At 30.3% G+C, this 27,120-nt stretch overlaps 3 protein-coding genes across 6 annotated transcripts; all 3 read right to left on the bottom strand.

Moving 5' to 3' along the window:
- Positions 1-573: 573 nt before the first annotated feature.
- LOC102605817 (cyclin-dependent kinase F-4) lies at positions 574-4,305 on the bottom strand. Of its 4 annotated transcripts, none has more exons than XM_015315184.1 (16): positions 4,214-4,305; positions 4,057-4,135; positions 3,898-3,966; positions 3,727-3,816; positions 3,501-3,639; positions 3,056-3,158; positions 2,905-2,957; positions 2,730-2,796; positions 2,334-2,442; positions 2,103-2,168; positions 1,845-1,913; positions 1,686-1,749; positions 1,487-1,597; positions 1,301-1,335; positions 1,117-1,204; positions 574-985 (listed from the first exon to the last, which is right to left on the bottom strand). In XM_015315184.1, exons 1-16 carry the CDS (start codon positions 4,219-4,221, stop codon positions 780-782), a joined length of 1,356 nt encoding a protein of 451 aa, XP_015170670.1. In that variant the 5' UTR covers positions 4,222-4,305; the 3' UTR covers positions 574-779. The 4 variants fall into 4 exon arrangements, with proteins under 4 accessions (XP_015170670.1, XP_015170673.1, XP_015170672.1 ...); XM_015315187.1 differs by having other exon boundaries at positions 574-970; XM_015315186.1 differs by having other exon boundaries at positions 1,301-1,332.
- On the bottom strand, positions 4,300-5,233 carry LOC102578491 (uncharacterized). Its single transcript, XM_015315189.1, has 2 exons — positions 4,876-5,233; positions 4,300-4,781 (listed from the first exon to the last, which is right to left on the bottom strand). Exon 1 carries the CDS (start codon positions 5,212-5,214, stop codon positions 5,089-5,091), a length of 126 nt encoding a protein of 41 aa, XP_015170675.1. The 5' UTR covers positions 5,215-5,233; the 3' UTR covers positions 4,300-4,781; positions 4,876-5,088.
- Positions 5,234-15,921: 10,688 nt separating this feature from the next.
- On the bottom strand, positions 15,922-21,360 carry LOC102605358 (probable methyltransferase PMT20). Its single transcript, XM_006361179.2, has 8 exons — positions 21,220-21,360; positions 19,288-19,587; positions 19,028-19,176; positions 18,733-18,928; positions 18,029-18,239; positions 17,175-17,850; positions 16,977-17,054; positions 15,922-16,615 (listed from the first exon to the last, which is right to left on the bottom strand). Exons 2-8 carry the CDS (start codon positions 19,552-19,554, stop codon positions 16,399-16,401), a joined length of 1,794 nt encoding a protein of 597 aa, XP_006361241.1. The 5' UTR covers positions 19,555-19,587; positions 21,220-21,360; the 3' UTR covers positions 15,922-16,398.
- Between the last annotated feature and the right edge of the window lie 5,760 nt (positions 21,361-27,120).

The raw sequence follows: 27,120 nt of genomic DNA, 5'->3' as shown, positions 1-27,120 counted from the left end.
TCCTAGATTGAAATTCAAGATTATTTCAATTTCTCGTATGTAATCGTCCATTAATTTTTGGGATTTTACTGACCGGCTATGTTTGGTCCAATATTTTTAGGACCATAAATTTTCTCAATTTTTCGTATAGGATAGTTCAAAAATGTTAGGACAATCCGTGATAAACTAGTGATCCATACCCATAGTCCCTACATTTAAAGGTCATGCAACAAAACTCACAATTTCCTCAATTTTGTGTATCCTATGCGACTAATTTTACTTTAGTTGTGCCGTATATAAGATTTTTTTTCAACAGTAATGTCAATATAATAAGAGTAATGAACAAACTAACAAATTACTATATAATGACACGCTGTGTCATTTTTAAAATATTCATACCCAATATTTTTCATGTTGCTCATTCTCTCTATAAACATATTTACATGACTGGGAAGACCTTGGCCTTAAATACAAGGCATTTTTCAAAACAAGAATTTGTATAAGCATAACATAACACAGGAAACGGTGCACATGCCGATTATCAAATCACAGCGCGAATATTGTCTCAACCAGATACCAACGCGCATTGAAAAAGACTATTCCAAACACCATCACACCATTTATTTATAGCAAATACTAGTCGGCTATTTCAAACACAACCACAACATTTACTTAACAAGTACTGTGTAACCGAAAGGAAACAGACTGACAGCGTACACAACCGTTACTCACCAAACAGGCACACAACAATATTAGTAGAAAAACATAACAAGCCAACATACTCCAGATACGACATTTATTTATCCAGCGACTTTCCTTGAATAGCTTCTTCCAGGCAGAATATCTTGAGATCGTCCCAAGAACAAGTCATGCTGCCCATGTAACCCTCCAGCCTTCATGGGTTGAGGGAATGGCTGCTTTATAGATGCTCTACCAGAGCCAATGGTCATGTTGGCAAGTTTCTCAGAAGCATCAGAGACACGAGATTTCGCTGTAGAACCAACCACTGACACATAAGACAGTTAATTAAGAACCAATACAACAAGTAACATGGAAGTCAGTTTATCCAGATAAACGGAAAACATAAAAGAACACTCTACTAGTTGAAAAGTAAAATGCTCAAGAGTTGAAACTCACAAGGGACATTCCTTGCAGGAGGACGATATTTTGCTGGTTGTTGTTTAATAGAAGATCCTTTCAGGGGTTTATCATTCCTAGTTGCATCCTGGATGACAACAATTTGGGCAATAATTAGACACTGATACATACCTTTGACACTGATATACACTGATATAATTAAAAGTTTCCCAAGGCAACATACCTGATAATTCATTTGCAACTTCCTCTGGACACCTGCTGCAACATATGCATTAGAACAAAGAAAATAAACCATTTGTGCAAACTAAAATGGAACAATGGTGTTTTCATGTCTGGAATTGAAACAGAAGATGGTGTTTTTAAAAGATCTTCAGGAAGAACAAAAGCTCCTATAATATTTATATATTACCTGGGCTAAATTGCGACTTGATGGGAGAGAAGTTGCTACTAGGTTTTGGGTTGGTTAAAGTACTGGAAGACCACCTGTTGGTTTTTTGCTCTGAGGAACCCTTCATTCCAGCTGCAACCACCAAAGATTTCATAAGTACTTCATATACATAAAATCTAATTACTTTCAAGGAGGAGCTTCAATAATTAAAAAAACAAACCAGATGGAGGCGTCCTAGCAACAGCAGTCTTAGAGCGCAATGATGGAGGTACATAAAAGCAACTCTGCAATATCATAAACGATATCAGTTCAATTAAATCTAAACAACAGACAAAACTGATATAGATAATACATGAAACAAGGGGAACAAGTTTGCCACCTGAAAGAAACGGTGCTGAAGAACTTCGACCGCTGTTGGCCTCTTGCAAGGATCCCACGAACAAAGTGACTGCAGGAAAAAAGAAAAAATGAAATACCAAGTAACATGAGCTCCATTCTTCTCTTCACGTTCCATATTGCAAAACATCATGAAGAGGAATGCACATAAAAAAGAAGGGTTTTCCTTCTTTTAGCAAAGATGTATGATTGTATCAGACATATTCAGAAGATAAATGTAATTGCGTCATCAAGTCCTTACAGTGATTAGATTAATTGCATCCTCACTGGCAGATGGGAGTAACACAGACAGATTTACACCAGGTATCTGCCACACAACCATAAAGGAAGATGTCAAACAAATTTAACCAAATACAAAGGTATCGCCAATAAACATTGTAATCTATGGAAAAGGGGAGAAAGAAAACTCCTAGGATTAAAAAATCAAAACTGCATGATGGGGAGAAAATGTGTCAAGGAGAACACAATGGACCTGTGGAAACTGATAATTGATAGCACCAGCAAGTTCGTTCCCATGAGCCCATTCACTCTTTGATGGAGTACCTATAACACTGCATATTTTGTAAATCTCATCTGCTTCACTGCACCGAAAATGAGAGACAATTATCAGCAAAAGGAGAACATATGCAAAAATAAAGATTATCCGAACCCCAACAACCCATTATGAAAGTAAACATCTATAGAAGCTAACAGCAACACAGCGCTGATACAGGAAAGGAAAATTACAACCCCGAACCATCCCAACTCTGCCAACCAACCTATATAAAAATACCAGTGCATAACTTAAACTAAAATTCACCTGTAGTCCAAAAAATATAGAAGAAAATGTATTAACAGAGGAAAAACAATCAGAAAGATGAATGCACACCTTGAACCAGGGAATAGAGGACGAAGAGTTAATAGCTCAGCCATTATTGCACCCATTGCCCACATATCTGTATTTAAGAGAGGCAATCAATATAAACAGAAGGAAAGCAATAGATTGCCCAACAAGGGGAAAGACCAAAAGATTATCAACTAGATATATATAGTTCCATACTCACCGACAGCGGGACCATATATTGGTGATTGTAGAAGAACTTCAGGGGCACGATACCTGCAGTTCCACGTGATAGCCATTTAAAAAAAGGAAAAAAAGAATATCACTCCAGTAAAATGCTCCAATAAGATAAAGCAGCACAGGGATGCACTGACCAGCGTGTTGAGACATATTCTGTATATGGGGGCTTAGAATTGATCTCCCGAGCAAGACCGAAATCAGCAATTTTTATTGTATCTTTTGAAACCAGCAAGTTCTCTGTACAGCAATCAGAAGTACATGTAAATACTTGTCAGATCAGCATTCAGCATCTAGAAAAACGTAATTAAAAAAAAAAAAAAGTCTGATGAAATGTGCCACAATATGCAAGTCATGGGCTTAAAGTCAGATCCGAAATAAGAAAAGAGTTTGAAATTCAATCCTGCAGGGGAAATGCAAAAGGGAGAAAGCACTATCCAGCTTTAGTCTTTTCACCATCAAAATAGAAATTATATCCACTATCCAGTTTACTTTAACTCTTTAATTTCATGAATGACAACTGACGAGATAACTCATAGAAGCTGAGATCAAACTAAGACAAAGGAAATCAACAATGATCACCTGGCTTAAGGTCACGATGGAAATATCCACGTTGATGCATGTTTGCAAGACCTTGAAATATTTGAAAGCACCAATTTCTCACTTCTGATTCTAAGAAAAGCTTAGGCCTATCCTTCATAAGGTGATATAAGTTGCACTCCTGACAATAGTCCACAAAAAAATAGATAAGTAAATATAACTAAAACTAATACATAGAAAATGTAGATTGTCAAGAACCACCATGTACCATGTATTCGAACACAAAGTATAATATGTCATTCTCCCTAATCACTTCCTTAAGCTTAACGATATTTGGATGGCTCATTTTCCTCAATGACTGCAAAAGAATTAACCATTACTTGAAATCCTGAAGAGGAAAACGCAAGGGTATTTATATTAAGACAGAATATCATTTTACCTTGACTTCTCTCAAGTTGATGCATTCTTCCCATGAATAATACTTCTTCTTCATTTTCTTAATTGCAACCTGTAGTACATATGTAATAGGTTTAGAAGAACTTTCAAATGAAGCAAATATCGATTATTATTTCTTGTTTGCTCAGACAATTAAACCTACCACTTCACCAGACTGTTTATTTAAAGCTCGCCACACACTCCCAAATGTACCATTACCAACTTCCTTAATTACCTTGTACCTGTGCCATAATTGGAAAAATTTGAGCATAAACTGAGAACAAATAATACTAATGTAAGGAAACATGAACCCATCACACCTTTCCATTTTTGCTGATGTTTCAGTAGCACAAAGGACACCTGTTTATTGGAGATGTAGAGACAATAAAAACAACGTGGAGTTGTTCCTCTTCACTAGTCGACCGGAAAAGAGAAATTACTAAATAGGAACTAGTAACCTGGCTGATTCAGCAAAATCAACCGTTAGTTTTCTGCTGCAGCACAGACGAAGGCAAAACCAGTAGTGATAAGATGGATGGGCTTCACAGCCTTATTCATCAAATATACCGCATCAACAAAACCGCTATCATAACAAGGCAGAGAAAGCAAGGAAACATAGATGCTGAAGAGCATTTTGATCTCACTGCACAACTAACTGAGACCCGAAACAAGCCCAATTCAACGGGATGAATTATCAACTCAAGATCTAGTTGGAAGTGTTTCTCAAAAGTCAATAGCTCCTTGCTTCAAAATATGCACTAATCTGATACCAATACTCCAGTTAACCGAATCCTGATGAAGATTCCTAGAGAAACTATGACAAAAGTGTGTACAAATGCAATCTAACACACAACGATGCAAGGAAACATCTGCTGAATTTAGCTCACCCTGCATTTGAGCAGAAGAGACAGCAAGAATTAGGGTGATGCTATTACAAACATAAACGACAGTATAAGCAAACAAAAAAAACCCATATCAATACCTCAGAGGTAGGTCTCAAAGGATCCAGGTTGGGTGTTGTACTGGTGATGAACTAGCAACAGTAGACTTGCCGAGGTACTTAACAGTACAGTAACAACTGACATCATAACAAGGAGTGCAGCTTATTTGTGGAATTGAACAAAACATCCAACACCTAGCTCATACAGAATTCGCATTTGGCCTCCTGTACTGATAATTCAATAGAGGCTGTTCACTAAGTGCAATTGACAAAAGAAACAAGAAGGAAATCTCCAGGGATGAGGAACCGCCAATCAAGGACTTCCTGAAATGAAAAGGCTCGGCACTCGATGCGATCTGAGCAGAGGTACAATTGCTCCATGTCCTAAGTAATATTAATACCCTGGAATTGAACTCTACCAAATCCTGGAAAAGCATAACCAAGGGGGAAAACTTCAGAAAGATGAAGGTTAACTAACTAAAATAATGCAAGAACTTGCCAGCACTCAAAAGGGACCTCATCAAATTTCTTAACAAAATGCACACTAAACAGGAATAGCAGAGGCATACAGACCTGTTCTCCCCATGATCATATTTGAGACACTTATAAATGCCGTCAAGCATACACAAGGCAGTAACAAATATTTAAAATATGAATACTATATTGTGAATTTCATGAAAATCGCATCATTTTTGGCATCTCAAAGCTGAATATTACCAACGAACACTCACAACATGCATACATAATCAAATCATTAAATTGCATTACAAGTTCACACATGTAAAAGCCTACATTATGGTGCATCTCACTGCAGTGACTATCTAATAAGCAGCCAGATCGACAAAAGAATCACTTTGACAGCTATGCACATTAGATCCATTATGAAATAGTCATACAAAGCGCGCACACATAAAACTATTAATATCCAGTAAACAATTACATCACCAAAATTAAACATCTTAAAACACCAGAGCAAGTGCTTTGAAGACCTAGAACAGCAATCAATTTTCTAACTTTTAACAACTTAATTTTTACCCTCAAAAGGCCAAAAATCCACAATTTTCACCATGACTCACCAAATCAATCAATCAGGCCTAAATCAAAACTAGTTGCACAAATCCTCAACATTTATTCAGCTCTATCTAAGCTCGTCTCATTCCAATACTCAACAATTCGAGTAAAATAAAAAATTCTCTAATCTCTAAATCACCATTACAAACCACAAATTCCATTCAAACGAAACTTAACCAATTACAGCGACAAAAAACAAAGCCTCAATACAAAGGAACCGGAATCACTTAATCAAAATCGATTAAATCAATCTTCTTTTACAAAATCAACTCCATAACTGAAGAAACCTCACACAAACACATAATAAAACTCAATCACGCAAATCTTCACATAAATTTCACATAAACACATAACATTCCCAAAAAAAAACAAAAATCACATAACACATCAAATTCAAAACGCTCAATAAATCAACAACACCTCGCTCTCATAATTCAAACTCAAACACACAGATCCATAGAAAACAAACACATTCAGATCCGACCACAAACTCTTACAAAAACACCAAAAAAATCAAAAAAAATTACCTGTAGGTGAAACGGCATAACCTAGGGAAGCCACGGAAGAGAGAAAAGGAGAATCCAGAGCTTAACTATATCAAACCCTAACAAACTGATTATTTTTTTCGAAATTGAATTTTTTTTTTCTCTCTGTGTGATATATATATATATATTTTCGCCTGTCTGCAAAATGGAAGCTTTAGGAGGGCATTGAGTATTTATTTTCGTATGAAATAAATATATGATGGTGATGATGATGCCAATCTTCGCTTTGTGGGCAAGAAAAGGTTAAAAATTAAAAATACAAAAAGTGGAAATAAAATAAAATAAAACATAATTATTATAAACCGTGTGTGATATTTTATTTTAGGGAAAAATGATAAATATACCCCTGAACTATCGTAAATGATATGCAGATACCCTCTGTCATACTTTTGGGACATTGGTGGCTTGGTGCCGCTGCCGTCTAAAAACTAGAGCATATATGTCCTTCACTCTAACGGAAGACTATATAAGGACACGTGGCGCAATCTTATCCGTCGATCCGATATTTAATAAATATCGGATCGGTAGATAGTATTACGACACGTATATGTCTGTTATTATAAAGGGTATAGATGTTCTAATTTTTGGACGACAGGGGCATCAATGTCCCAAAAGTATAACGGAGGGTATCTGCATACCATTTATGATAGTTGGGGGTATATTTGTCCTTTTTTCCTTTATTTTATTGGTTATTTTCTTTTTATGGAAGATAGAAAAGTTGAGGGTTCGATTCGGTTTGGTTGGACTTTATGTATTTTTTATTTGATTTATTGATTTTTAATTTATTAATATGTTATATTGATAATCAAATTAATAAGATATTTATGGTATGTTTTCAGTTGTTGATTTTTAGTTATTAACGATTTTGATTTTTTTATTTAATATATAAGAAAATGTTCATAAAATAGAAATATTTGCAAGAATAAAAAGTGGAGTATACATTTTTACATTAATCATTTTTGTTTAAGATAGAATATGTTTGAGTTCTTTATAAAAACTCGTACAATAAATTGTGGAAATAACATTAATTAATAGTTCGTGTTTGTTATAATCAAATCTAAAATGAGAAGAGAGAATGTAATACTAGTTTGTGTCGACTAGAGAGAAGGTGTTGCAATTGAGAGGCAGAGACGATAGTTTGTGTTGTTTACCTCTGAAAGTAATATTAAAATTTAGAAAATAGAATTGATAAAATGTCGAAGTAGTTGGTATATAATTAGGAGCAAAATAATACTTTTAATAGAATCTTATTAGGTTATCGATTTAATCATTAACAACATTGGTCTACCTAGATGGATTTTTATTCTACAATTGGTTGCTCTAGGCAGACTAAGTACTCAGATTTGTTCTCTGTGTGAAGTGGAAAATGAAATCAACTTAGTTATCAAAAAAAAAACAACATAAAATCGATAACTCAATAAAAAAAATGTTACAAATCGTTTAAAAACTGTTAATCTAGTACTAATAAATCAATAGTGCTTTTTAAAAAAAATTATTGATTAGACCATTATTTGCACAACCCTAATTTATGACATAATGGATTAATATTTTTTGTGTTATTTACCCCTTTTAACTTACTTTTTCATACTCCCTCAGTTTTCAATTATGTTTGTCTTACTTTTTTTAGACCATACTAACAAGAATGCTTTATCTATTTTTTTTATAATTTTAATTCTAACTTTTTACATGACATGTTTGAAATTATCAAATTAGAGAATATTTTGATATGTTCCATATATCTTTAGTTTAAAATTATAAGATTTAAAAGTTATTTTTTTATTAAATTACATTTCAAATTAAAATCAAATAAATAAATTTAAAAATAAAACAATACTTATCTCTTTCTGTATTGATCACCTTTGTTTATTATCTTTTTTTCATTTACTTCTTTCAAATTCAAACTATAAATCACTATTAAAATAATAAAGGTATGAAAAAGATCGAAAATCAAAAGAGAAATTGGAACAAAAGACATCGTCAATAATATTCTTTTACTAAGTAAAGGGATTTTATTAAACTTTGCAATACTTTAAGATACCCATAGTTTAGTGGAAAATTATCTACAGTGGATAAGATAGACGTAGATTTTGATTATATTTTCTGTAAAATAGAAAAAAAAATAAAAAATCTCAACTTTAGAAAAATAATAAGTAAAATACAAACAAATAATATAAAATGTAATAATGCATAATAAAAATAAGAAATTACACCATTACTAAATAAGTATTTCTAATAAGGAAAAAATTGAGAATTATATTTGAGAAAAAGGGTTAAAAGACTAAAGAAGAAGTCATACTACATGCTTACTCCTTCTAGAAGGTTCTTATATTCTTTACTAAAGTAAATTTGTTTTTTCTATCTCTTTCCTCATTTATGTGTTTAAAATTCTTGAATTTATCCCCAAAAAATATCAATTATTATCAAAGATCATGGTGAAATAGATTTTTTTTAAATATTTTGATGTAGGATTAGTAGCTTATTTGGTTAAGTTTTCGAGAGGTTAAAAATATATTTATTTTTTCAAAAATAAAGTGTTTAATCAAGTTTTTAAGAAAAGATTAGCACAAATTATTATTTTCATAAGCTTAAAGAAATAGGTTTTTGCCTAAAAATATTCTTATTGAAAAACATACTTGAGAAATACATTTAAAATAAAAAAAATTTAAGTTTGGTTTTACACTAGTTATAGTTCAAATTGATTAGTCAAATACAAATAACTTCTCATCCAAAGTATTGTTTTAAAAAACACTTTCTGATTTTAAAAATCTGATCAAATAACCTTTAAGTTATTTTTACATTTAAATTTTTGGTAATTAATACTACTACTAACTAATTAATTGGATCATTTTGACAAATTTTCAGTAATAGGGACAATAATATTGGGGGACCAAGGGACCTAACTTAGGTACATTTCAATATCAAAATGTATATTTTATATGATAGCCTTCAATTAATAGTATTAAATCGAAAAGACAACGTGACTCCTAGTGTTAGTTCTTAAAATTTATTAAAGGTTAATTTACATATTTGAATACTCTATTTTGGCCCTTTTCAAGTTTAGAATAGAATAAACAACATTTTCATAAATAAGTGATAAATTATTATTTATTCTCTATGATACCGTGCTAAACATATTAAATCTTCAATAAATTGTTTATTTGGAAACATTCACAAAAAAGTTATCACCTTTATTAATTGTTTCATAACTTAATTAATCATATTTTATGTCAAATTTATATTGTCACTCTGTTTGATAATAACTGATCTTATAAATAGCCAAATATAACATATTTCTATATTTAAAAAAAATTATAAATACATATTTTAATTTTTTAAAGATGAAATATATAGAATTAAAATCAAAATTTAATAATAATTAAGAACTCAAAAGTGATAATATCCCCTTTTAAATTTTAAATTTTATAAGTTGACACTTTCAAATGGTAATCACCAGAATATTATTGCAATATTCATTTAAGAAAAAATCTTCCAAATTGGGATCTATACCCTTTTTTTTTCCGGTGGGTCGGGATCTGATATTTGTATTGAGTTCAAGTAAATTTAAATTTGTGTATTATATAGCTTATCTTTTAAGAGGGCATCTTTTAACAAAGTTTTTCTAATTTCAAAAATTTGAATTCAAAATTTATAATTAAAAATAAAGAAATCTTAATAATTCCATCACAATCCACATCGATAAGTGATATATCCCTACTATTTTACGACCTCCAATTGTTAATGAATTGACATATTGGACGGTGCTATGATCCCAAAATTCATCAATATATAAGGAATAACTCTATTTATATACGACATACATTTGTTTTCTATAATTTTAATTTTTAACAAATAAATTGGGATGACCCCTATCTTTTTTTCTTGCCAACGATGAAAACAAAACTATAGCATACGATACTTTTAGGTTTCCTTTACATGACTAGAATTTTCGAGTTTGATTTTTGAAAATGAAAAAAAATCTTGTTGGAAGCATTGCTATCAGAAATGAGTCTATCAATGCACAAATATTGAGATAACAAAGCTCCGATGCAGATATCGAATACGGTCTTTTTTTGAAATTAATTATGTTAAATAGTATCTTTTATTGGTTTTGTTACATTGCTAAAACAAGATCTAAGTTTACTTTAATAAATGATTAGATGCTTAATGTATTCTCTTTGCTTTGGATTAGAATATTTCACAAAAAAGTGATATGCCATTTCACGTAAGAATTTTTTGTTACTACTTTTATGAATTAAAGAATATTCGATTTAAAGCGTTAACCCTTTTTATAAGCAAGTGGTAATTAAATCATGAAATAAAGTTGTGTCATCTTAGTCTAAATACAAAGATCCCAACATCATTTTCTACTTTACCAATCTTATCTTTAAAGTTTTACTTTTTAAGCCGTGTTTGATACAATGCAAAATGTTATCAAAAAATAAATGAATTAAATACTTATTTTATTGATGTAAAACAAAGAAGTAAATATATGATTATCGGGGATTAGAAAATCATCTTTTTATCCATAAAGATAAAAGTAAGATTGTGTACATTTTATCTTTTTCATAACCTACTTGTGAAATCACACTAAGTTTGTTATTGTTGTGTATATAAAATGACCCAAATCTTTTCTTTTTTCTCAAATAAAAAAAAATCAATTTTATATTAAAGAAAGAATCTAATATTCAATAATAATATCATAATACTAAAAAAAATAGTTTCTTGTTCAAAGGAGTGATTGACACTAACAAAGTTGAATGCACAAGAAAGAAGTCTTCAACCTAGACAAATTCATTGTTTTATGCAAAACAAAATTATTCTCTTTGCCATTTTATTTAATTGGCTCTCAAATTTTATGTATTTAATTCATTCATATGGATAAATGTGAAATAATACTATGGTAAAGTTAATTCATAGCTGTTATTATAATCTCTACTTATGAATTAATCTTATTCAGAGCATAACATTATCCATCTAACAATTTACTAACGAAAGTGCAATAATTCTCTTTCTTTAAATGTAGACATTATTGAAATAATTAATCTCTCTGTTCATAATATATATATATCCTTGTTTTACATTAATCTATCACACATAAAATGATATTTTTTTATATCACTAAATATATATACTATTTTACATGGTCCAATATCACTACTCTAATAAGTGCTATACTTACAATACAATAAAAAAAATTTAAAAACAAAATGAAAGAACAAAACTATTTTTTAAATATTTTTTTATATCTGTCATTTTTTTTTTGTCTTTTTAGTTTTTCTCGATAAAAACAGGTGTCAACCCATGTGAGCATACCAAGATTCTGTTGGAGTTAATTGTCTTATTCAAAACAAAAAATTTGTTTGAGAATTGAAATAAAAATATATTGTCTTTACTCCCATCTAAAAGCAAAGTTAGTGAGTCGTACAAATTATAATAGACGATCCAAAGTATTTATATAATTTTAGAAATTTAATGAGTTCCATAGTTAAAAAAATTTAAATGTTAATCTATAGCTTTGATTTGATAATTTGATATTCTAAATTTACTGTTTCAAATTTCCCAAGTTTTTCGAAGGTTCAAGTACAAGATTTGTGATTAAAATAAAAGAATCTTATTTGTCTCGTTATTTTATTGATGTACTATTAAAAAATTATGATTTTTTCACAAACATACCTAATAGAATATTGTCGATAATCAGCGAATTTCAATCAAAATCTATCAAAAATAACTTTCAATGAACACATTTATCATGAATTTCATTAAATTGTGATAAATTGAAATAAATATATTAATATTTTTTTATTTCCCACTTAATGTCCAAAGTTCAGAAATTTGACTAAATTCAATTCACACACTACATGACCTATTTGAGGATAACGCTCCTAACTATATTTCATTTTATTGATGTACTATTAAAAATTTATGTTTTTTTCACAAACACACCTAGCAGAATATTGTCGATAATCAGTGAATTTCAATCAAAATCTTGCAAAAACAATTTCCAAAAAAAACATTTATCACGAATTCAACGCTCCTAACTATATTTCATTTTATTGATGTACTATTAAAAATTTATGTTTTTTTCACAAACACACCTAGCAGAATATTGTCGATAATCAGTGAATTTCAATCAAAATCTTGCAAAAACAATTTCCAAAAAAAACATTTATCACGAATTCCATTAAATTGTGATAAATTGAAATAAATATATTAATATTTTTTTTATTTCCCACTTAGTGTCCAAAGTTCACATTGAAATTCTGACTAAATTCAATTCACACCCTACATGGTATATTTGGGGATGACGCGCGTTCCTAACAATATTTCCTTGATACATCATAGTCTATATATATCAACGAACACATATAATGTAAAACAATGTGAGGTCACAAAAAAATAGGAAAATGAAAACCATATGTATCGACGTGAATTGTGCTAAAATAATTTAGGATCTTCTATACTTAATTAAAAATCTCAAATTTAAAACTGGCAAAATTTTCAAACAGTGAGCTCTACAATTTAGTCCTTTCGTAATGTGATATATCGGACACTAAATAAAAAATAAAAAATTTATTGATACCATATGTTATCTAGAATAGAGTACTTTTGTATCAGAAAGAGGTGGCATATTGTGAATAGTAGTTGGCATTTGGCAAATTGGTGGGTGGGTGAGGTGTACAACTAGTGCAACGTGTTAGAAAAAAGTTGCCAAATAAATTAACTACTTATATTTCTTCTAACACAATTCACAATATTATCCAAAGGAATATAAAAATGTGTTTTATTAGATGCATGTCAAGGTGAATTCATTGGAATAAGAGAGGAAATTGAATTTTTTTTATAAGATATAATCACGATTTTGAGGTTTGAATGTGATATTACGTGATAAAAAAAATTATGAGATTTGTTGGGCCAAAATGAATAATATGTATATGAAATCATGCTAAGTGTAATGGTATGATAAATTTTAGTAAGGACGCCGAGTTTTTATAAAAGAAAGGTGTATATGACACTCCTAATAAAGAGTAAGTTGATCAAACGAGTTGATTGACTGGTATCTAATTTAGCAAGTTTTTAAATTTCACGTCAAAATGAGAAAGAAAAGTAAAGAATTGATCATATCAAATTTTCATGGTTAGTGCTTTTTGGAACTTAATGTAATATAGTTCGAAAGACAAATTTGTGAGGTCTATTTATCCAAAATTAATACATGTCATGGAGGGGTTTGTAAGACTATAACAGGGTCATTTGTACTTTTGTCTCTGTTTTGTTGGTCTTTAATTAATCTTTGTCCATATAACATTTTTTGTATTATAATAATTCATAAGTTATATCAAAATATGACTTCAATTTTTAAAGAACTAATAAGTTCAATGGCTAAAAATAAAAATTAAGAATCTCATTTAAAAGGCGAAATATTAATATAATAAAAAATATTTATTTTAAATTATAATATTGACAAATTTCAAACCCAATTCTTTTCTTTTTCCTAGGTAAAAATTATATATAGAAAAATCAATGTCATTAATATATATCATATATCCATTGTAATGTTTCTTTTGAAATAAAAGTTTAATAGCTGACATACGAGCCCAACTTCATACTCATATTTATGTGTCAAATTTCATATTCAAGATTTTAACTTCAGTCCAATAAATTAGAAGTTAGTTTTTAAACAGCTAAGCATGAAATAATTTTATAATCTTAGATGTATGTCTTAAATTAGTAGTTGTGGTAGTCTTAACAATTAGTCATCCATCTTCAAATAGGTCAAATTTGTACATAATAGAGATAATATCAATAACAATCACTTAACAAATCGCTTTCAACAAATATTTATAATCTTTTTAATAATGACCTAATTATAAATCGAGATTCGGATAAGGGTACCAAGCCACCAAGGTGAGGTGAGTGAAGATGACAAAAAGCTCTCTTTAATCATCTTATTTATGATTTATCATTTTTGCTTTCAACAGATATTTATAATCTTCAATAATGACCTAATTATCAATTGAGAATGGGACGGGGGGAAACAAGGCGAGGTGGGTGAAGATGACAAAAAAACTTAATCATCCTATTTATGATTTAACCCGCCCCGTTGTCATCCCTATGAGGACAAACTTTTGTTGGGTAGAATTATTTCTTGATAACACTAAGATCTAAACAATGGGTTAGAAGAAAAGACCAAAGCACATTTTTGGAATCTAATCTAGTGGATGTAGAAGAAATGGACCAGGAGAACCCAATCAGTTGTTTTGGATGCCACCAAAGTGATAGAATAGATAGTTCATTCTATTCTTAATCAGAAGTCCCGAGTTCGAATCATAAGATTAATAAAAAAAAAACTTCTAATGTGAAGAGTTTCTTTTTGATGGGCATGCGAACCCGAATGAAATCTTTACACAAATAACTGATCAAATCACTATTTACTTTTCCTAGCAGGTATACATAAATTATACAATATTACATAGTAATGTATATATTATACAAATATTAATATTCATATATGTACGATTATAAAGATATTGTACATAATGTATACACATCTATCAACTATTTTAGTTTATGTGATGACTATTTGAATTACTTCTTCCATTCAAATTAGTTGAGATTCTAAAGCATATATCAATTATCGATCGAAAAAAGTAGTGTGAAGTCCTTTTATTTTATAGAAGCTTTTGGACTTGTTTAGGGGTTTGGTGGATTCCATTTTTGGCCTATAAATGATCTCAAAGTTGATTTTTGTTATTTGATAAATACTACTAACATTCTTACTTAACTTTCACACTACTCAATCATCAAACTAAAGCAAGTCTCCATTAGTCTAACATCAATTTGTTGAATCCCTTTGTATATAATAATCAATCTTGTCATCTCAAGGTTCAAACAAATTCAACAATTGCTCAAAATAGTGAAAGAGAATAGGATACATATAAGTGGCTTACCCACATAAGCAAGGGCATATTGGTCAAACTCTTTTAAAAATATTATCGAGTGTGTGCCAAATTCTTCAACCAGTATAAAGTGATCAATTAAATTTCCTCGATAAAAAAATAGCATTGTGAAAGATTTTTAAAAGGGACATATTAGTATGTTGGACAAATATAGATAGTTTTGAAATAAAATATAAGTATTGTCTTATCAGTTACTATTTTTGGGATAAGTTATATCAAGTTTATTTAGAAAGGGTAAGTTATCCTTGCAAAAAATAAAATAACAAAAATACCCTTGAGGTCTCTTCTAAATATAGTGGATGATATTTTTGTAAACAATTATGTGAATTTTAGTCCCTATGTATAAAAAATATCTTATATTTAGACTATTATTGAACTAATTATCCTCAAAATCTAGAATAATAATCCAAAATTAACATAACACATAATAATTTAATGATGTAACTATTAATGAATTCATTAATTTGGGAAACTCATAAGCATAATGATCAAAAGTGCCACTGAAATAGAACATCATGTAACTTGTAAGATACTACTACTTTTAATGAGCTAGATAGAAGCACTTTGACAACAAAAATTGAGCTTTAATTATTACATCCAAGAAGTCTTCAAAATGAACAAATCTATCTAGGTACATAAGGAGCTGTGATGTTTTTCCCCAAAAAAATAAAAATAGAATACAACTAAAGAGTACAACGCTCCGTTTTTTATAATCGAGAAATCTCCGAGGGCCAGCTGGTGCACAAAGTAAAAGCTTTGGGCCTTGCAAAGAATAAATTGCATGAACAAGCCATCATAATATTAGCATATGGTTAATTTTTGGCTATTGATTCTTCAATTCAAAATCTCAATTTCCAATGATTTGTTGAACAAAATATATATATAATATATGAGCTGTGTGGACTTACTTATCTCCTATGATGCCAATCTTAAATATATAACTTTTTCTCTCCATTATCAGCAATTGTGTTTTATGGTATGATGTTCAAAGTTCTTCATGAATTTTGCTTTGAATACCATAACTTCTTCTGGCAAATCAATATCTTCTCCTTCTCTACGCCGTATTCCGTTTCTTCCTTACGACAGCTCCATCTCATTCCCTTAACCATAGTAGCTATAGCGTCTACGAAATAGCTGGATTCTCGGATTATAGCATATCCATTGGGCCGTAAAATACGATCCATTTCCAGCAGAACATATTTCATTTCACATCTGCACGATACACGCAACTTATGTCAAGAGGGAGGGAAATGGTTGCCAGCTTAACCATAGATGCTTGGCATTTAGTTAGAAGCAGAAGCAGAGCTGGGAATTTGTTTAAGTTAATGGGTTCTAAATAATAATGTGTACATATTCAATGGGGACAAATACAGGGTTTGAAGTTTGAACCAAAGACGTTGGGTTCGGCTGAACCCTTAGACAACACTTTAGCTCCGCTCTGATTGAGAGGGGGTCAAACGACTCACTAAAAGACGTAATCAAGGGTATGACTTTCGGCGGAGATGCAAATGAAGAAGGACAAAATGCAATTAAGACACGAAGCAATGTGAACATGAGGTGCAAATGCATTTACCTGTGACTTTCGGCAGAGAAGAGGCCATCAAGATGCAGAAGATCGTATGTCCGAGGGTATGTTGAGAAAGCCTCACACCTATAGAACAGCAAACAAAAAAATTTCTATAAATAAGCGAAGACCTCATCACCAAGCATAATGAAAAAGAGCAATTGTAGTAGTTTAGACTTGAGTTTTTTGCATGTAAATTGTAATTACCAGTCATGAATTGTTCCAATAAGACCCCTATCGTAGACCACAGAAAGTGTATTCGGTGCATAAGATGAAACCACATTCATGACCCACAACGGATCATCGACCACAGCAGCAGCGAAACCTCCATACAAGGTGTTCATGTCCATTACATTTCTGATCTTGTCAGTCCCAAGTGCAGGGAGCAACTTCTTGTAGTGTTTCGCCCGAGCCTTCCATTTACCATCATCATGCTTGAAGGAACCCGCATTACCTCCACGAACATCAGAAACGCGTTCAGGAGCAGCGTGCAATCTTTCTGGCCACTTGGGGAGGGCCTCCAACTTGACTTTCTTAGCAGCTGGATTTGGCACAACTACACAAGGACGAAGAGGGGTGTACCACGCTGAATCAGGTTCAGTACCATCATCACATTTTGATGGATAGTTTTCAGGATTATCAAGCTTCTTATAGCAGCTATTGTCAGACAACTTCTGCCACACAGCAATGTCGTCCTTCTTATTGAATAATTTGAAGCACATTGAAGTTAGTAGTTCTTGCAACTTATCGTAATCTGATTTTTGCTCCTCAATAGTGGTATTCCATCCTCTCCAACGACGTTGATAGTTCACTGGAGGACCAGAGAGGACCCAAAAACCGCCAGGTCGGAGTATGCGATGTACCTCAAGAAGGTAAACTCCACCTGAAAATAATGAGGTTGAATTAGTGTATAACCATCACTGCTAATAGCTAGCTTTTTTTGTCTATGCACTAGGCGCAGAGCATGAATTTGGATACATCCCTATTTACAAATTGGAAAAGCCACACAATGCAAAATTAAGACACCATACACCTTCTACCTAAGTAAGTAGATCACTTACCGAACTCGGTCCATGGAATTAGGCATCTTGAACAATGAGCCATATCAAAAGAGTTTGAAGGGAAAGGAAGACGCTGAGTAGAAATGATGCCCAGAATTGCAGGAATTCCACGTTCCAGAGCAAACTGAACCTGAGCCTGGTGATTGTCCCTTGGGGCAAGAGAGACCGTCAAAATTCCACGATCCAGTAAATCACCTCCCCAGCTTGCTACCTAGAGGAAGATGAAGGAGGAACATTAGGCTTAACCTGAATTTGGAATCAGATACTACATATAAGTTTTCCCAGGAGAAACATCTATGTTAGTATATTTTGTTTTCCTGTCTAGTAATTAGTTGAGACACGATATTGCAATCAGAGATAATGTACCAAAATCAGTAATAAAAAAATCAGTATGATTTCAGGCCAGAAATAGCAAAAGGCAACCAAAGACACACTGAAGGATGATGCCTAGGGATAGGGATTTCTTCATTTGACTGTCAATAATAGACGAGGACTGCTTCGATGAGTTAGTGCTCAGTTAACTTCAACAAGGCTATGGAACCCGAAGACTAAGATATAATATAGATATGACTGAACCAGTTATCGTTTGCTAGTGTTGAATTGCAAGTAAACACTCCCAAGAAGAAAAACAAACTTAAATTGCTGGAGAAGTTGTTCATGTTTGGAAACATAATAGAAACAGAAGCTCCACGACAAAGACTCACCCCACATCCAGTATCAATGGCAGTTCGGATTGTCCCATCTTTCATTTGCGGAATCAAATCTTGCATCAAATCAACATAGGCACCAACTCCATTAGGAAACATTGTACCACCACCAGGAAAGAGAAACTTCTCCCCTTCTTTTTTAAGCCAATGTTGATTGGACTTTTGTTTGTTAATCCAATCATATGGAACATTCCTGCAGCCAGATCCGACCAGTAGCTTCAGTAAGGTTCAATGACCACAAATGAATAGAACAAAGTAGTGACAAACAAAGTTCAAGAACATGAAGTATTACCTGTACCAACACTCATTTTTGCTCTTTGGCCATCTAATAGGCGATTTATAGCCATCTGGTGGGGGTACCAAGCATTCCTGTCTTTCAAAACTAGGAGGGCAATGCCGTTCCAAGAAAGCAAGACGATGGCGACCATACTTGTGCCATCTCTGTGATATCAACAAAAGGTTATTAACACAACGGACAGAACCACATGATAATAACAAATAAATATCTCAATGAACAAAATTCAAGAATAAAAAGACTAGAAATCATAATACCTTTGGATCTGTGCATGGAGTATAGTCCTGATACTCAGCACTGCATTCAGGAAACGAAACGGCTTTGATCTGGCCAGGTACAGTAGCAGTTCCCGTGGGAGTGTTAACAGCCTTGTTAACAGCCTCAGCTACATATCTCTCCCTTTCAGAGCAAAAAATACCTCCAAGGTAGAAAGAAAGCCCACACAGCACCACAACTGTTAATGCCACTGGGACTTTCCATGAACTTTTATCCGATTGATGTGGTTTTCCATCTTTGTGCTTCATGTTTCCTGATCCTCCTTATCAGTTATCAGCTACCTGCATCAGAGCAAAACAACCAGGTAAATCATTCCAACTCTTCAACTAGTAAAATCTTCATGCAAACTCTCACTTGAAATTTCTTAAAGCAACTGTTCTAGCAAAATGAATCATCAAGAAGAACAATCGAATGGAAAGAGCAATCAAGCAAATGAGAGGGGAAAATATGATACCGATCGGCAATCACTACTTTTCTGTTAAGAATATGATACCCATCATCTTGTTATAATGAAAAGTAGAAATGGGAGCAGCTAGGAAATCAAAGAGGAGAAAACACGTTTTCGAGATAGGAATCAGTATCTAATGAATGCAATGGTTCCACTATAAATGAAAGATAACAAAAAAGGAGTGACATCACAACAATATCCTAATTTCAACACAAAAAGAAAGGGAGATAGAGCAAAATCGGTAGATAATCCGAGAGGTAACAAAACACTACACTACTCATTACAAAACTAGTAAACCGGAAAAAGATCAATTTGTGAAAGCATTTTTGGTCCTACAAGAAGCGGAATTTGTGTTTGTGGAAACTATCTAGTAATCGGAGAAGCCAATGGAGGATAGTATAAATACTTAACTTGACAAGAAGTTCACCAAAAAGTATACAACAACAGCCACTTACTGAAACTCTAGTACTCCAACACTTAGATATTTGAATAAACTAGATACAAAATCCTAGTATCCACACAAAAACAAGAGGACCATTAACAGATCTGATCTCAAAAACAGGCTATTAATTACAACTCTTAAAAACCATAAGATTAGATCTGCTGATACTGAAAGTAGGGGTCAAGTTAGAACTAACATAACATGTTCACTTTATCTTTATATTTTCCACATGATATAGGGCCCAAAACTTCATCAAATTATGCTGTCCCAATGAGGGCCCTCTTAGACACTAAAGTCAATAATGTAGGGAAGAAGTATGAAGAAAAGAACCAAACCAAAGAATTTTTGCACCTAACAACCATGAATACAAGAAAGGAAAAAAGAACAGTGTAAAGCTTAGTACAATAAAGATAAGTTAAGAATACTTCATTTGTTACTACACACACAAATACACTTGCCGACAGTAATCCCATACATGAAATGCTTGAAAGTGAGCAAAAAAGATTCAATTTTTATGAACATTACACTCAAATCTCAATCCAAGATTTAAAGCTTAGTACAATAAAGATAAGTTAAGAACACTTCATTTGTTACTACACACACAAATACACTTGCCGACAGTAATCCCATACATGAAATGCTTGAAAGTGAGCAAAAAAGATTCAATTTTTATGAACATTACACTCAAATCTCAATCCAAGATCAAATCTTGCACTATACAGAAATGTTAATTCAAGAAAATAAATGAAACCCAAGATCTTATTAACAAAACTAAGAAACCCCAAATGCTGAAAACCAGCAACATTACAGTAAATCAAAGAAACCCAAGATGACAAACAGTGGATATAAATGAGAAAGTGACAGAAATGACTCAAAAAATGCAATGATCTGAAAAAGATCTTACACAGAAAATGATATAAACCAAGTATTTACTACATAAACAGAGTAGAGCCCATTAATCAGCTTCTTGATGAAACAATAAATACACACACCAGAACCCAAAAAGGGAAAACAGTAAAGTACCTTGTATGTTCAAGAAAAATCTTGAAAGACCCAAAATTTCCCCTCACTTTCTGGGCCAGAATCTTGTTTTCAAGACTCAATTTTTAATCAACCCCAGATGTAGGAAGAAAGATAAAAAGTAAAGGAAGAGATATATAGATATATATATATATACACTCACTCACATTACGTAACAGAGAAGAAGAAAACAGACAGCCTTAAATTAATTATTAGTATTATTTTTTGAAGAAAATTAAAAAATTAAAAAAAAAAAAACTATTTTTATGTCATGTTCTTATCCTTTCCTCTTTCAGATTCTTGGCTTTGTTACCCCTCTGAATTGCTGTCTTCTTTCTCTTTTATGGGGTTTGGAATTTATTGCCATATAACTGTTACTCCCCTTTTTCCACACATATATATGGTGTCCCTTTTGTACTACCTGGAAATTTACCAAAGGTTAAAGAGTATTTAAATAGTCTCTCGCAGAAATACAGTTTTAATTCGAAGTTTAATATAAATTTGATTTTATTTAGTATATTTTTGTATATAATAGAACTTTAATGTATTGTTCAATCATATAGAAATTTATATTGAGTCAGTATGTATATATATATATATAGTGTGTGTGAATAGAGAATATACATTTTTATTTTAAATTATATTCCATATAAGTAAGTTTTTATTGTTGTGTTAGAGAGTGATTTCTTCCTTGAAAGCAAATGAATTCTACAATTTAAAGAAAAAGAGAGAGATTTTCTTCTTCTTCTTTTTCTTCTTTTTTTTGGGTTTTTTTCTTGTTTTGGATCCTTGTGTTTATTATTGGGAAAAGAAATCAGGGCCTCATCTTATGGAATTTAATATTATTATTTTTATAGATAAGAAAGTTACTCTCTTCGTCACTTTTTAGTTTTCATGATTTATTTTTTTAGAGTTAAATTATAAAAACTTTGACTAACATTTTATGATGTATTTTTTTATCACATTGATATACAAAAAAAATACAATTTATAGTACTTTCGTATAAGTTTTGAATATCTAAATTTTTAGTTTAAAATATTAAATTAATTTAATCTAATTTAACTTTGAACATTAATCAAATTTACTTACGAAAAGCGCACAAAACTAAAAGGAAACAGAGTGTATATTTTGGATAAACATACTGAAATTGATTATATCATGTTGATTGTGGTAAAAAGTAATGATAAATTTCTTTTTTCTTTTTTTTGTTGATAAAATGGTTAAAATACACTAAAAGTAGTTTTAAAAAAAGTTTAAAAAGTATTAAATATAAAAAAAAATAAAAAATTATTAAACTATATTAAACTAAGTATATTTTTTATAAAATAAAAAAGTTGAAATTGAAAGTGATCAACTTACTGCTTTTGATTCTCTATTTATGGTTGGGTAGCACAATAATTGGTCAAACAAAGAGTATTACCCCTTGAATTTCTCTAGTTAGAAACCCAAAAATTAATGTATTAAAGATTGCTATTTCTATCTTTATTAATTGATTTAATCAATTATTGCTAGATATATTCTAACCTTATTTATTGATCTAATCAATTATTGCAAATTATTCTGACTTTTTCTTACTATAGTGAGAGAGTTATTGATAGTATATGGTTGGAATAGTTATTATATACTACAAATAAGTAAAATTGATAAGCATTTAATATTTTCACCAATCTAATGAACATATGACACATGTTTTTACATAAATTTTATTATTAAATTTAGTTAATAAATACACATTCAATTATGCTACTCAATCATAAATGTGATAATATCAACTTTCCTTATTTATTATTTTTTTAATTTTTATATTAATATATAATTTAAGAACAAAATAAAAACTTTAATAATTATGTTCTTAAGTATGAATTTATGAAAACAACTTGTATGATAATAAAAGCTTCCAATCAAGGATAAATAAGAAGAGTAAAATCCAGTATTCTCAAATTTAATACTTAATAGTGTATCATTTTTTTAAAACGAATTAAAAAAATGTATCACATAATTCAAATTAATTGAGTATGTATGTACAAAACACACACCTAGTAAAATCTAAAGCATGGCAACTAATTTTTGTGTATTTTTTAATCTCTAGTTATAATTTAATTATTAATTAAATTTGTATAATTTGATGTGAACAAGTAGTGTGATTTTTTTTTTCTCAATCTCATTTCATGGTCCTTATGTTCTTTTTATTATTTTATTATGAAACATGTGCACATGACTTTTGACTTTTTTGAGTTGTGCATTTCATGTAGTTTGGCAAATACTATGTGTGTTTTGTGTCTTTATTTTATTCATGATCTTACCTCTAAGCATATTTATGCATCTAAATTTCAAATATTTTAAATCTCAATATACATTTTTAAAAGAAAAAGAAACGTCAATTTTAAACTTAACAGTACAAAATGAGGACTTAGGTAATTGTAATTTGTAACTATTATTCAAAGTAAATGAATAAAAAATTACAGAAATGGAAATTTGAGCACTAACAAATTTGTTTTTGTGTCATCAAAGTATTCCTAAAATTTTGGTAATTGTCTTCTTGCCATTATATAGAAAAATTATTCCCCTAGTCTAAAAAAAATATGAAAATGATATTAATGTTTTGCTGCTCCAAAATAAGAGTAGTATTGTCTCCAAAATAATTTTATATGTTATATTTGTTTAGTAGATAATTTTTGAGTAATTTAATATTTGCTAGATAAAAAATTTATTTTATATAGACACTCGATTTAAAAGAGAACTTATTCGAAGAAGGATAGGAGCGGAGCTACAGCCATTCAAGGGTGGTCAGCTGAACACCCTTTTCCAGAAAATTACATCATATAGAGAGGTCAAATTCTGGGTTTAAGTGATAAATTATTAACGTTGAACAACCTAGACATATACTCTTCCGTGGCGCAGTGGTTAAGCGTGTTCAATTCCACCCCAGGTGCGTGGGTTTCGAATCCTATAGAGCGCACAATGTTTTTGGTTTTATTTTGAGAGCAAAACACAACCTCACACACCATTATTATGTTCCTCAAGTTTCTTAATTATTAATATTACAATTTTAATAATATAGAGTAACATATATGAATACATTATTTTAATTTTGAATATTTAGATATCATGTATTTCTAATTTTTATCTAGGTTATAATGCACTCTCGAATGGTGAAAACATAAAAACCAAATTTTACTTTAAAAAATTGTGTTTATATATGTTGACAACTTTAAACCCAAAGCTAAAATCAATACATGCGTTTTATCTTCTTCTCTTTTTAAGAAAAAAATAAATCTATTTGTGTGATTTATGTTACGTAAAGCTAGACGCATTTGTTCTATCAATATTTCACTTTAAAAATAATAATCATATATTTTTATCATATAAAATCAATACATCAAAAAGAAAAAAAACTCGATTGTTTATATTTGATATTGACAAATATTGAGATCGTTCATTGTAGAATCCCTAGGTTAAACAAATAACATTCAACTCACTTATTAAACAAAATAATATTGAATACCCTTGAAAAAATTTCTGGCTCCGCCAGAAGGGTTACAAGAAAAATATGATTTGTACACGAGTGATATGATAATATATATTATTATAATACTAGCAAAAATAAAATAAATTATTAGTACAAAACTAATTATTAAATGTTTAAATTTTGATTACTTCATCTTGATTGAACTGTCGTTTATATGCTACTGAATAACTAAATAAATTACTTGTACTTTCTTTAATTTTGAATATTATTATATGTGTAAAGATATTAGTATGATATAATTGAGACTTTTCGGTTGAAGTCATAATTCTTTATGACATGAAAATATGTAATTCAAAGTCAAATAAATTACTATAATTATTAGTTATTGTACCGCAAAATATCAAAATTAAACTTTAAAATATTGAGCCATACCGAATGGATTTAATATGATAATGCTATAATATTTTTCAAAAATCGAAAACTGAAACTAATAAATTAAAATTTTTAATATCATACCATGTCCACCCTAAAAACAGATATCGAACGTCGTGTGAAAAATATTTTTTTTGGGGGTCGGGCCCACTAATGTACTGCTGCATCAAATTGATTAGAGAATAAAGGGGGAGTAACAATTAACTAGTTGTCCACTTTGGACCATACTATAGTCAATATATAGTTCAGTACGTAGTATTATTTTTCCTAGTCAAAATAATGATTGACAATTATTATTCTCAATAATTTCAATAAGAGTAATAAAAATTTAAAAAGTTGAAAATTATGCAGATACGTGTAGTATTTAATTGACTTTTCGAATTTTGTTATCATATCCAAAGTGAGTATTTAGAAATTGGAAGCTTGTATTTTTTTTTCTTCTATCGATGTTCAATATTCGTTTTTGATTTAAATTTAGATTTTCATCAAAAATTTCACTTAGAATAAAATGTTTCTTATTAAAATTTTCGTACACTTGGCTTAAACTTAAAATAAAATATTTAATTAATAATAAGAAAATACTTACCGCTTCACTATAATTTTTAATTACGAAATGTTGGTGTTAATTGCAGGACTACGTGCGTAAATGATAATAATTTAAATAATTCTCATAATTGCCTTCATAGGACCACATCATACAAGTATAAATATCTTACTATTTTTTATTCCTCCTCTCTATTTTCGTTAAATACTTTTTTAGCTATTTGCAAATCACGATAAAATACTTTAAAATCGACGAAATATTATATCTCTAAATTGCTAACCTAACTCAAAATGAAAAAAGAAAAAGAAAGAAAAACAAAGTTATTTATAATTTTATGTTCCCATGCTAATCATAATCATGTTAGGTACCAAAGATATTTCACATGCAATTCAACGTCATACATCATTTTCATTGAAAAAATTGAGACTTATATCATTTTCGATCGAATGTCTTTTCATTATAGATTTTTTTTTATTCGACGTCCGATAAATATATTGAGATCTGATTAATTTGAATTGCGTGCTACAAAATTTAGTTTTGAGGACGACACTTACACTAAAATTTATTCATTTTCATGAATTCAAATACGAGACCTTTGAAAGTGAAGAAATTTCAATCATCCTATTCATTCATGTCGATTCACATATAGATTTATCTAACTGCTAACTAATTTAAGGCATTTTTAGTGTTTTATTTTTATTAAGATGGCAATAAATAAAAGTGATAATGGAGCAATTGTAATAAAAGAGGCAGGTGGAGGATAAATGCATTTTTCATTATTACTTTAAACTAATAAATCGTTTTACTAATTTTTGAAGGAATCTCATGATCATAGAGAAAAAATATTTATGAGAAATTTAAAAAATTAAGCAGTTTAATATATATTATTGTGATATATAAATATGTTTTTGAATATTTAATTCCAGAAGGTGGCATGTTAAAAATACAACTTTTTAAATTGTGAAACAAAGAAATAATTTATATATGGTAACTAAAAATTTATTAATTCTAAAGTCGTAAATATTAAATAAATTTTTTATTAATTGAATTCGTAAAACTTATATTTTAGAACCGCCCCTGAAGTCTATAATTCATAAACTAAATTTTTTGTTTCTGCCCTAATATAGATATACATATATACGGTTTCATATATATGCTATTTTATTCGTTCACTTTTATATATATACTAAGAAATATTCCCTTTTACTCAACCAGTTTAAAAAAATGAAGAGATATATATTACTTATTTCATACTTTATTTGATTACATTAATTATAATTTTCAATGCATTTCCAAAGCACCACCACCAACATATAAAACATTGAATTTATTATAATAAAAAATGATATAATAAAATTATCATGCTACTTAGAGTCCTTTGGTGTGAGGTAAAAGTTTAGTAATTCAGGAATAAAATGCGTGTTTGTTTAAAAGTATCAGACAATCCTGAGATTATTTA

The sequence above is a fragment of the Solanum tuberosum genome, unplaced genomic scaffold (assembly GCF_000226075.1).
Source record: "Solanum tuberosum cultivar DM 1-3 516 R44 unplaced genomic scaffold, SolTub_3.0 scf00341, whole genome shotgun sequence".
In the NCBI taxonomy this organism is placed as follows: domain Eukaryota; kingdom Viridiplantae; phylum Streptophyta; class Magnoliopsida; order Solanales; family Solanaceae; genus Solanum; species Solanum tuberosum.
The sequence above is the reverse complement of the archived record's forward strand: the minus strand, read 5'-3'. Positions and strand labels throughout refer to the sequence as shown.